The 13,410-nt window shown below is 34.6% G+C and overlaps 1 protein-coding gene across 3 annotated transcripts in view; it reads left to right on the top strand.

Moving 5' to 3' along the window:
- The window catches only part of LOC139692087 (zinc transporter ZIP6-like), a 76,150-nt gene that overhangs the window by 51,192 nt on the left and 11,548 nt on the right, over positions 1 to 13,410 (top strand). For all 3 annotated transcript variants that reach the window (XM_071590122.1, XM_071590129.1, XM_071590137.1), the window contains exons 3-5: positions 1,868 to 1,962; positions 2,846 to 3,098; positions 11,478 to 11,647. In XM_071590122.1, coding sequence (XP_071446223.1) covers positions 1,868 to 1,962; positions 2,846 to 3,098; positions 11,478 to 11,647 — 518 coding nt within the window. The remainder of the gene's footprint in view (positions 1 to 1,867; positions 1,963 to 2,845; positions 3,099 to 11,477; positions 11,648 to 13,410) is intronic.

Below are 13,410 nucleotides of genomic sequence, written 5' to 3' on the forward strand. Positions count from 1 at the left end.
GGCTTGATTACTGTGTTTCTGGTGTTTTTACCCTTCAAAATGTACAAGAATCGTGAAAATAATATGGAATTTTTTTTAAATGTGCCATTATAGTTGTTTTTGGTGACTTAGGTATGTGTACCTAATATGGAGACTAGATGGTGAATTTGTGCCATAAATTGCCTAATTCTCTTCTTCTTCCACCTACTGATTTCTTGGTACATCACTATTATAATTATTGGTATTCTACTGTTTAAGGTAGATTTTGGATCGACGCAAGCTTTTCAACTGTACAAACGTACATTTCTCTACCTTTCCTCATGAAGCATAAACTGACATCTGATAATTAAGCCCTTCTTCAATTCAACATACTTCCTTCCTCCCTTCATTCCATCCAACATGCCTATCCTACGTATTCCTGCTAATCAAAATGCCCTTTTCCATCTTTCCTACCTTATTTGCTGTCCTTTCTGACCATTTCTTCTTTGAAACATGTCCACATTTGGAAAACCTCTACTCTATTTCTATCATCCCCAAATGACCATGAGGGTAGAGAAAAAAATGATGATGATGTGCAGCATTGAAACCATGGTTGTGCAATATATTAAAACTTTTTATGTGGAATAGCAAAGGTTTTTTTTTGCGCCCTCATCATGAAGGAATTCCACCTAGTTAAGCCTGAAACTTTTATGTTTAAATGAGCATATTTCTGCACCATATAAAACCATACTCCATGTTAAACTTTTGATGAGCCTTTTCTTAACATTCTTATTCAATGTCTCTGTCATCAATTCTCCTCGTCTTTTGTCTCATCTATTTTGATTATTTTGGCCCATATACACATGCAAAGACGAAATCCTGCCATATGGCGAACAAATATTCATTCACAAGGAAATAGATATAAGGAAAAGGGATAGGAACATTTATAAAATGCGAACATAGGGGAGGCTACAGTGTAGCCCTCCTCAGCGAACTGAAGGAAAAAAGGACTTGCAGCAAAAGGTTGTAAGTGGCGCACTCACAACCTTTTTATTTTATTTTAATAATGTGTATGTACGTGCATATATGCAATCCTGTTTGATATCAAAACTCATTTTAGGAAAGACTTAATGAGAATGGCTAAGCTAAGCAAGGGATTTGATGATTATTGCCTCTAGGTAATATTATCTCTTCCCCACTTAGCATTCTAAGGTCTTGGTCTTTTTTTTAGAATTATTATATGATTAGTGTTAATTTTTTGTCAGTTTTTTTCATTCTACATGGTACAGCATAAAAACAAGTTACAACTGTATTTTTACAAAAAAATAGAAATTGCTTCAGCCCATTTAGCCATTGGCAACATATAAATAAAATATTTAGGTTTTATTTTTTGTAAATTTCATTACCCTTGTTACTTTATCTTCTCTAAAATTTGCTTAATGCTATTACAAGATCTCTTTTTCATTATTATCAGTGCTTATTGAAAGTAAAAAAGTAAAAGTAAATTAAAAAGCAAAAGTAAAGTAAAAAGTAAAAGTAATATGTGATTTTTATTATTGTGGTAAACCAAATTGAAAGTCATTAACCCATATCAGTGTAAAAAGGTCTTGTAAAGCTGTTGCAGCTAAATGGATGCATAGGAATATACATTATGATTTGATATTATTGAAGTTACAGCATGAGTTAATATGGTATGATTTCAAAATAATGCATATTGTTATGTACATGTGCTCTGTAATCAAATCCTACTGAAAACCTAAGTTTAACTTTTGCTAATTTCATGTGTGCTAGTGAATTAGTTTGGTAAATGTTGTTGAATGATTTCTGTTTGTTCTGTATTGTTAGTGTGTATAAATTGAAATCCATCCAAAATGTTAAATATCTCATGTTTCCATATTTATATCTGCAGAACTCAAAGAAGGAAAGATACCTTTCAGACTACCCAGAAATATCTCAGTTCCACAGCATTTCAGCAATGCCAATATCAGTTCATCACAGTGGCATGTAAGCATTATGTGATAAGTGTAAATGGAAATATAATTTTTATTTTAGTTATATATATATATATATATATATATATATATATATATATATATATATATATATATATATATATATATATATATATATATATTGATTAACAATATATTACAACTACTACTTCATGTTACCTCAATTAAAGCAAGTGACAAATTTGAACCAATATGATATATCTATGGCCATTTTTAAACCTTTCCAGCATCAATTTTCACACATTTAACATGCTTTTATGTGCCTATCACTAGCATAGAGTCATGACATCTGCATTATATGCATTGGAAGACTCGTCTTTTTTATTTATTTTATAATTTTTTCTTGCATAAATTCATGCTTTATTGAACACTCTTGAATCATTTATATTTTGTTATTGACTGAAATAAAAGATTGCCCAGATTTTTAAACTAATGTAAGTCAATAAAAATGAATTTTTTACTCTATTATAATTTAAGGGCTGTTAAAATGCAAGGCCTTTATGGGCTATTGAAATAGTAATTATTCAGCATCTTGTATTTGTTAGGAAATCAGTTTTTCAATGTATTTCCAGAGCCCCTATCTCATTGAAATCAAAGGGCTTGGAATGAAATATTGATAAACCTGTATTGCCTTTTGTTGTTATATTTAAAAAGGATATCTAGGTAGTCAAAGGTATAAATATTAGGCTCTAGAAATTGGGTTAAGTATTCATTAATGTAGAAATATAGTAATGATAAAGAATTGCATATTTCTTCATGTTTATTTATTCCTGGAAATATTGAATTAATAGCTTATTTTACTGTCCCCTTCCCGACCCTCTTACCACATCCTTTTGCCTGCTCAATTTCCACCTCTTTTTCCCTACTACCTGCAGTGTTTGACTGGCCCTGAAATACTTACAGTGGCTGAAGTAGGTGCTGCAGAAGGAAATAGTGAAGTCAATCATTCTGAATTTGTGCATCGCTTATGTCCTGCATTAGTTTATGGTGCTTTGGGTGCTGCGGAGTCAAGAATTCAAGAAATAGATCCATTTCCTTCTACTCACCCGAAAGATCACCATTCACATGATGAATCCAAGGGTCATGAAAATGAGCCTGCTTATATTATGCCAAGTAATGATCCCAAAGGTCAGTTACAGTGTGAAAAAATAATCATAATCATATTATTTATCATTAGATGGTTACATACCACAATAGATATTGTCAATATTATTAAAAGCCATAAACAAGAGTACATACACACATTTATGTACATTTTATGATGAAATGTGATTGCATTGAAGAGTTTTGTCATGAATCTTGGTTCTTATTTCAATTAATTTTCCATATAAAGTTAGCGTCTGTGAAACACACAGAAGACAGTAAATAAGACATCAAAAATTGTTAAGAATAGGTAAAATTTAGATGAAGTAACAGTTTTCAGTTCCTTTTTGGTTTCATAACTTTGAGTTTGTATTGTAATGTAAGCAAGCATACTGGCTTTCAGTATTTTTACTTATTGATAAACCATATCATTGCAGTCAAAATGGTTTTATTCTTCTTAAGATTCTTAAATAAGGTAGAATATGTATGGGCACCGAGTCATGCAGGATTATTAGGTACTAATGTACTATATTTTCCGACCCATAAGATGCACTTTTTTTTACTCAAAAATGCACTCTAAAATCAGCCTGCGTCTTATGGGCCTGGGGTACACAGGTATAATTTCGACCTATAAGTGCAAGCCGATTCACCAGAAAGACTATTATGTGTTTTTCCTTACATCAGGCATAGAAAATAGTTGTGATGTAAAAATAATTTGAACCATTCTGCTTGACAAGTATTTTTCCTAAATTCTGGACATTAAAAATTAGGGTGCCTGTTAGGCCTGAGAAATATGGTAATTATTATTTCATTCTTAAACCAAATAAAATGGTAATTGCTCTTTATAATACCCCTTCATATGAGTAAATAGATTAAAATTGAGAAGAGGTCCGGGTACCAATTGAAATTTTTGTGTACACACATTGCAGGAAGTGATGAAATTTAGTATTAATGTCTTGTTCGTATAGTATCTATGAAAAATAAAATGAATGCAAGGAAATAATTGCAATTATTTTCAATATTTTGCAATGCTTTCCCTGAGAGATCCCATCATTTTGATTAGAACACTCGAAAAGAAGAAATTAAGTGATAACATTAAGTGACTTTCCATTCTGAAATCTGTAACATTTGTTTTTAACTGTCACCTTTGAGTAACTACATGTTTTACTTATTGTACAATGAAGCTTAATTGGGGAATTAGAGATATTTTTCCAGAACCAGTATTCAGAATTATGCATTTTCTCAAGCAAATCCAAGGGGTTACATTTCTGAAAAATATGGTACAATACTAATGTAGATTTTCCTGTGCGTTAGGGTCAAACAAAAATATATATCCTCAAGGGTTTTTAACTTGGAGCACCTGCTGATATTAATGGATTGATATGTTGATTGGAAAAAACCAAGAGCTTCGAATTTTAATGACAAATAGCTGATTTATTTTTAAAAGGCAGTGGACAACTTTTGTTCACACGTATTATTATCTAGAGAGCCGTCCTAGTGGACATATGTGCAATACAATGCCTTTTCATGTAAACTGAGCTATCCAATGACTACTAGTAATAATTAATTCACCAGGGAATCGGTTTATATTGCTGCCATCATATTCCAAAAATATCTTCCTTCATTATTCAAGAAAACTCAGGCATTGACAAGACTACGTATGAAATAAATTTTCAGAACATTGGTTTTGATTATGCCACCCCAATACCACATCCAAGTGATATTAGAAATTTTATTTTTTGATAATGTGTTACCGGAACTGAATATTTGCAATCTTGCAAGGCATTTTTTGTTCCAGTGATCTAAAGAAAGCTTATGTTTTTTATTATTATTGGTATTCTACCTGTCAATTTAGTTTTTGGATGGGCATCAGCTATGCAACTGTGCAACAATGAATTTCTTTTCTTCTCCTAGCAAAGCATAACCTGACATCTGAAAAATAAAGAAAAAACAGTGTCAATTTTTCCCTAGATAATTATGTAGTGGAAAATTGTTAGTGAAAATTCCCACTAGATAATTTATAGGGGAAACTTCTTACTATCTTTTTTTATAATGTTCGAATTCCAACACATCACGCCTGAAACGACTCAATTTGCTGACATCTGACACTGCAATAAGCCCCTCTTCAGTTCGGCATGCTTCTTCCCTTCATTCCATCCAACAAACCTATCCTATTCTTATCCCTTCCTTGCTTGCATAATGTTCTCCCCTATAACACAGTCTTCAACATTCTACCATAGTTCATAATTCTCTCTATCGATATTTCCTGCATCTTTTATACAAGGTTTGTGTAAAAAGTATTGGGAAAAGTTTAGGAAAAATAATTTCTTTCAGATATTGCTACAATGCCTCAAAATTTTTCCAAGTACATTCATTGAATGTTGACACACTTTTGCCAATGGCTTTTCCACAACTTAAAGGCTCCCTTGTGGGTGGATTCTGGAAGGTCTTTGAGGGAACATGTGATAGCTGCTTTGACAGCACTTGTTGTCCTTAGAGGGATGACGGAGGATTACACTTTTGGGAATAGGAAATAGTTCGTTGGTGCCAAGCCCGGACTGTAAGGGGGTTAGGGAAAACTAGTGAAGGGTTGCAGGAGGTCTTCGCAAGCAGACAGTCAACTCTGCTTTCGGTCGTCCGTCAAGACATAACCGATGAATTCAGCACATATTGCTAATTTCTTTGCCATATCGCCAATTATGCATTGACAAATTTTCAGTGATAATGGTATGCATTGTTATCTTATCAATGCCAATATGATCTGCGATCATTCGCATACCTAACCGACAGTTTAAATTCAGCACTTCTTGCACACATTGCATGATGTCATTGGTTTTTGATGTCGATGGCCATCCAGCATGGAGCTCATCCTCCACACTCCTTAACCATCTTTGAAGAGCTTGTGACTCTTTAAAGTGCAGTTTGTGACATGCTTTCATCATAGAACATTTGGCAAATCATGCCCAATGTTTCCGTACCTGATATCCCCAGTCCAACACAAAATTGATAGCGGACCACTGTTCAATCATTAGCTGCGTTTTGCACTTGCACGGAGTCACTTGGCAAGGGTTCAGTAAAAACATTATCTAGGCTGAACAAACATTAGCAGGCGATTGGCATGTGCTGGTCAGACCTCTCACCCCAGAGCTTGCACCGTGTAAGCCTTTGGCGACGTACAGTCATGTCAGGGAAAGACTGTTGTCAATCCTTTTTATACTAACCTTGTATATCTCTCATTAATCTCATATTCACCCCTACCATGCCTAGCACTTCCTCATTTGTTTTTATTTCTATCACTTCTACTTTTTATATCCTCTCCACACCCCCATTTCAAGAGCCTCTAATGTTCACCAATTGTCTGGCTTCAGTGACCAAATTTCTGTGCTATAGAAAACCGCACTCCATATCAAAGTTTTAACAGACTTAAGTCTTTTTTTAACAGCCTTACTCAATGCCCATCTTCTATTCCCTACTTGTGAAAGTTTCTTTGCCTAATGAGGTTTTTCTTATGTCCCTTTTAAATTGACCATTTTGATCAAAAATACTTCCAAGATAGTTAAACTGTTCCATGAGATATAGATTATGTGCTCTTATTTTCATATTTCTCTTAGCTATCATCTTTCATAGACTTTATCACTTCTGTTTTGTTTTCATTTATTTTCATCCCACTGACTTCCAGTGTTTGCAGCAATGCTTGCACCCTCTTGGATGACAGGCAAACTAAAGTTTGATCATCTGTAAACCTAACTGATTTAATGAATTCTCCCATGACTTTCATTCCTATTTCCAGTTCCAGTGACTTCATTACTGCTATGGCATCACTAGTGCTTCTCCCATTTCTGAACCCCAACTGATCATATCTTAATTAATCATTTGCCCTCCTCTCCGTCATATTATGGAAGTTCCTGAATACTGCTTCAGCTGTTTGGGAAATCAAATTATTGCCTTTAGTCCTCACATATGGTTGCCTTTTTCTTTCTTGGGATGCGAACTAACACTAATTTGACAAAATCTCCTGGACAAATTCTTCCCTCATTAATGCTGCTAGTTAGTTTTTAAAAACTCTTTCTCCTACCATTTTCTAAAATCCTTAATTACTTCCTTGAGAATGTTATTAACCTCGACGACCTTATTTAATTTCAGAACTCTTAATGCCCTCTCGCCAGCCTGGACCTAAGCTATCATCATCTCTGTCATATTCTCTAATTATGTCTAAGATTCCTGCTGGAATCTTTCTATTAATAATTTTCCTGACTTGTCCTTGATTTTTTGCATGATTTTTCTATTCCTTCCTACTTCCTGACAGTGCTTTTGCCTTTCTGTGCAATGCACCAATTTTACCTTTCCTTTCTAAACTTTCCATATCCTCGTAATGCATCTTCTACTATGCTTCTTTCACCATACTAGTTTCCTGCCTTAGTTTATTATTCAACTGTTTGTTCTTTCTTCTACCTGACTCTCATTCTACCATTTCCTTCTTCTGTCCCCTTCTCTAATCATCTCATTTTCATCCATGGTTTCCTTGTATTTTCCTATCAAATGTTCCTATGGTGTCCTTTGAAATTTTCAAAATCACTTTTTCGAGATGTTCTCATCTATTTCCTAATGTATTTGTCTTCCTTCGACACTCATGAATCTTTCCACTGCCTCCCTGTACTTCTTCCTTTTCATCCCTGTTGATGCTTCTACATTCCATTTTCTCAGCCATCTGCCCTGTTTTGTCCTCTTGCGTTTCATGTTACACTTCGTCTGATGTTGCAGTAAATCATGATGTCAATCTACATCCACTCTCTGGAAAATGCAAATTAATTACACTTCCGAAAACTCAAACTCATGCATAAAAAATTGTCGTCACCTTGGAAACTTTCTGGTGTGGTTGAGAAACTTCTCCAGCTTATATCTTGGGTATATTCTGTGAGCATTATCAAAAAAAACCAGTTTTAAGTAACTACCTGAATAGTTTTCCTGTCTGGTGAAACACTCCCTAATCCATTGGCTGAGAGAGAATATTATGTTTGTGGCCAGAAGATAAGTTCTATTATCTGCACAGGACTGGCCTTGAGCTCCCTTTTCATCCTAACGAAGAGCCTTGCATTAATTTTTCCAGCTAACAGACAGCATTATGCAGCAAAAAAATAAACAGCAACTCATAAAAGATGTAGTGATTGAAAGTGAGGTGAGGTGCTGATCTGTTTGCATTACGCTCCATATAGTTTCACATAGACTTGTTGAACTAACCTAAGTTAGTTGTGTATTTTGATTAGAGGGGAGTGTTTTGCAAGAAATTAATTGCAGGAACATGGTGCCTTATAATGCAAACAGTAGTATGCAATATCTAAAAGAATGCTTTTGTTTATGAGTCTTGGGACCAGATCATGACTTTAAATTTCATAATAGAATTTTTGTTTAGTTTGTCCATACTGAAAGATGCAATCATATGCTTTTGGTCTGGGACTCTTTAGTTTCCAATGTTGCTTAATTTCAAATACACCTCAATATAAGTAATGAGAATTACCCATAAATAGTACCGAACTTTTTTAGTTGGTTATAATTTCAAAATAAAATCCCCATATACACAGGCAGTTACACATGAGGTGTCATTGAAAAAAGGAGAATTTGAAAGATTTCAGCTCGAGATTTTTACTTTAATGTAAGTTGGATTTTACACTTGGCTTAATAATTTTATCTTAAAAAATTAATAAGTAAGGGCTTTGCATAGCAGTGATTTTTTTCCTTTAACATTTATCATCAAAGGTCATCTGCCATACTAAAAACATTGATTCTTTTGTGGCTTCAAAGAAAAAAGGGAAAAGACATTGAACATCCTTGGCATAGAAAAAATTTCCTGAAGTGGAGACGTTAAAAAATATTAATTTTTTTTACTGAAAAATAATCTCACTTGGGACAGGTATTGAAAATCTGAAAGAGCCAGGATTAGAAAGTTCTTCCAATTTACTTTCAGTAAATAAGAACTGTCTTGGAATTCAAAGTGGTTGTTAAGATCTTGTGTTAAGGCAGATCTTGGCTTTTGTTATTCAATCGAAACTCATTTATAGAAAATTTCTTTTAAAGTATGGTCAGCGTTTAAAAACTAATGGGAAGCTTTCTCAGTGTTACTGAACCACCCTGTGGAAGGGAAGGTTGGACTTGGGCTGATGAAGGGAGGGAGAGGAGAATGTAGAAAAGGGATAGGAAAGTGAGGAGAAAAGGAAGATGGTGTATACTGAAAGGATTTGAAAATAGGAAGGATGTTCGAACATAATTTGAGGTAATCTACAGCAAAAATAAGTTCTCTATCACAATGCAACCACAGAATTTAAAATGGGGCAATAAATTTAAATGAATGGTGTGCTTGAGTTTCATTAGGGTCTGGAATTAAAGTTCATCCTTTTTTTACCTGGATATGTTTCCATAGGTTTGTAATGTGGTGATTAAATTAACATATTACAGTATGAATACGAGGTCTGTCCAATAAATACGCAAACTGAGGCCATAAAAACTTTATTTTGCAAAATTTAGTCTACATCGATTTTGTCCCCTTCAAAGTACTCTCCATCCGTTGCTATGCACTTATTCGATCTTCTTTTTAAATGTTTAAAGCACCCTTGGAAGTCCTCGGCAATTAGGCTTTTTAGTTTTTTCGTCGATTCTGGCTTAATTGTGTCCACATCTTTCCAGTGATGTCCCCTTGTCACATTTTTGCATTTTGGGAATAGGAAAAAGTTGCTGGGGGTGAGATCTGACAAATAAGGAGGACAATCAAGGATGAAGATTGAATTTTTTGCCAAAAACTGGTGAACAATCAATGTTGAATGTGCAGGTGAATTGTCACGGTGAAGGATTCATCAATCATGTTTGGTTAAAATAGTGTACACTGTTAGTTTTCCTAAATTCAGTTCATCAGCTATCATTCGGAGAGTTTTTCAACGATCGATAAGGACAGGGGATCCCACACAATCAATGTTGTCATCAACGCAGGTGGTTGAAGGTCGTCCCAGCCTTGCATCATTCATGGCATCCATGGTGGCCATGATTAAAATGCTTAATCCACTTGAAAATGAATGTTTTTTCAGAGCATTATCACCGTAAACAGCTGTCAACATTACAGTAATTTCTTGATAACCTAACGCACTTCACCAGAAAACTTGATTATGAAGGTAAAAAGAAACTTAACATTTCCGCCAAAAAGATTTTAATATTTCATGATCATGGTTTCGATGCTGCACATCATCATCACCTGATGATGATGATGCGCAGCATCGAAACCATGGTCGTGAAATATTTAAATCTTTTTGGTGGAAATGTCAAATTTCTTTTTACCCTAATATTGAAGGAATTCCACAAAGTTAAACCTGTAACTGCTGTTTCAAGGGAACCAGAAAACTTGATGTTGATTCGTTGTGCCATGATTTCGTCAACTTCCATTTCTGACGAACAGTAAAAACAAGGATAACAGAAACTTTCAAAACTGGCACCATACGCACAGCTTGACGATCCGCCAAGCACAGATGGCTTGTCACTTGTTTCATTGGGTCACAGGCAACTAGCGCCGCTAGTTGGCAGGGCTATAGTCTGTGTAATGGCTGCCAGATTGCTCCAGTTCGCGCATTTATTGCCCAGACCACGTACTTAGACCGGCTGGTTGATGTTGAATCTGTGAACTGGGATTTAGCTATGACATTATATTCTTGATACCAATGTTATTTGTTGACAACTATTTCTTCTTTTGGATTTTCTGCTGCCATGTTTTTTGAACAAATTATTAAAAGTGGTGAAGTCACCTGTAATCTAGAGATAGGTTTTGGTTTCCTGCTCTTTGATTCGTTTAGTCCAGAAAAATTAAGTTTTTAGCAACATTTGGTTTCCTGCCTGTCAAAAGTGGTTTGGATATATGTCGTTATTTATTGGACTGAGAATGGGATATTCATGTGTTTACTTTTTTATGTTGATAATGTTAAATATGCTTGTGTAATAAAATTATCAGCACTTACATGGAGTTTTTTGTCCTTGTGAGGAAATCAAGTATGAGTTACATTAGAGGGCTTAAGTGGGACTCCAGATCAAATTGATTACCTCAAAATGAAAATCTTAAGCTCAGGCTCAAGAATGTCATTCTAACCACATTTAGGAGTAATAGAGCATGAAATAACAAAGATATTTTCTGATTCGTGTATCACTGAAAAGTAAAGGAAAGTTGCAGAATATTGTTCAGCTCTCATGATCATCTCTCTAAATCTCTCAATATTTACTTCAAAATTGAATGGAGGGAATGACTATGATTTAAGGAAATACAATCAGATCAACAATTTATTTGAATGTGGTGTTTTGGTTGGATAACAGTAGCTGCTTCTAAAATGTCATATGCATTGTACCATTTATCTTTTTTATGATAGGTAACTGATTGATTAAAACTTTGTTCCATAGTCTGGCTTTATGCATCCCTGAGTGTGATTGTGATTAGCTTCTGTGGACTACTTGGTGTGGCTGTGATACCTGTAATGCAGAAAGTGTTTTACCACCAGTTACTTCAATTTCTGGTGGCCCTTGCTGTGGGAACTCTGTGCGGTGATGCACTTATACACTTACTTCCCCATGTGAGTAACTTCAGGGGCAATTTTAAGTTTTCTTCCTATATTTATGTGTAAACTATTCATTGTGCAAAGTGGTAAAGATTGTTTTTGGTAAAAGTGTGTAAACTCCAATTTTCCTTCCTTGACATTAATGGTATCACTATATATATGCAAATGAAAATAATAAATTTGAGAACAGATGAGGTTATGGTGATATTCTTAAATCAGCTAAGTTATATACAATCTATAAGTTATATTCAATCAATACAATTCTACTTAGTTTTACCTAACATTAAATCTCTAATTCAAACTATCAAGTTGGAAACTAAGACATAAAAGTGGAAATTTCTCCTTAAAAACATAAGCATTGCATGTGCAAGAGATTTTAAATATTACTGTAATCCTAACGTCATCAGAGAACAGATGTATTGTATGATTTCTGATATCATTGGACAACATGGGAAAGCACATTCTCTATGCTGAACAATCCGTATCAAACAGACTACATTTTTCATGGCTAGTTTTAATAATTTAATTTTAATATTTACATATTTTATAGTAGTAATACCTGTTGGGGAAACAAGTTCTTCACCTGAAGATGGCACAGTGTATTGAAACCTGTGTCTTAAGATTAAAACTTAAGTTGAATCAAGAAAGTTTAAAATTTTCTTTCCTTAAGTTTTGAATTACTCAATTTGGCATGGTGTCCTAAATATAACAACAAAATTTGCTGAGTCACCTTTGTCAATTTTCATTAAAAGACCATTTTATCGAATTTCTCTTTCTCGATTTTGAGGGCTGCGTGAAACCCACATATACAGACCATATAATTTCTAATGATTCCGCACACCACTTTTCTCACAAACACGCAGCCCTCCACTCCATGATCCACCGCCTCCTACACATCCCCCTTTCCCCCAAAAACTTCAAAATTGAACTCGTGAATACCACTAATATAGCTACCAACAATGGTTTCAACCCCAAACTAGTTGACACATTACTACGGAAAAAACAAAAAGCAATGGCCATAAAAAGCATTTTCGTATCTCAGCCCGCAGTATCTAAAGATTTTAAGTGGTGCTCGATCCCGTTTCTGGGAGATCTTTCATATAGGATTTCCAACTGCCTACCCACCTCACTCAAAGCAGCCTTCTACCCACCCATAACCCTCTCCAAACTTCTAGCCAATGGAAAAGACACCCAGGATAGCCTTCTCAAATCAGGCATTTATAAACTGAAATGCGAGGATTGCAACAGCGTTTATGTCGGTCAGACCGGCAGGAATATCAAAATACCAAAGGAACCAAAAACAGATGGATGCAAAGAACATTGAGCCTGATGTCCCACACTTCAGAAAAACTTACTGGGATAATAAGCCAAATGATGGAAGAAGGCCTAATGGAACATCAAATTTGGATACAAGACAAACTGGGGAACGAGGCAAATTGAGGATTCAGACCTAAAAAATAATGTACATAAATAAGCTGTTATATGTGACATTTGTGGACTTGGAGAGGGAAAACCTTCTACAATGCTGGGTGGAATAAGATGTTCAAGATACTGGAAGAGTTTGGATAGGCCACAAACACAGAAGAATGATGCATCATCTGTCCAAGAATCAGGTAACAACCATGAGGATGAAAAACTGTTGAAAATAAAAGCAAAAATAAAAAAGCCCAAGAATTGGGCATGAAAGAAGTCAAGGGGATTTTAAAAAAATTAATATGCTAATTATATGTAAATATATAAATAAATGTATGTAATTATATAAATAAATATATGCAATT

The sequence above is a fragment of the Hetaerina americana genome, unplaced genomic scaffold (genome assembly GCF_022747635.1).
Source record: "Hetaerina americana unplaced genomic scaffold, ioHetAmer1.1.p SCAF_1, whole genome shotgun sequence".
Lineage (NCBI taxonomy): Eukaryota > Metazoa > Arthropoda > Insecta > Odonata > Calopterygidae > Hetaerina > Hetaerina americana.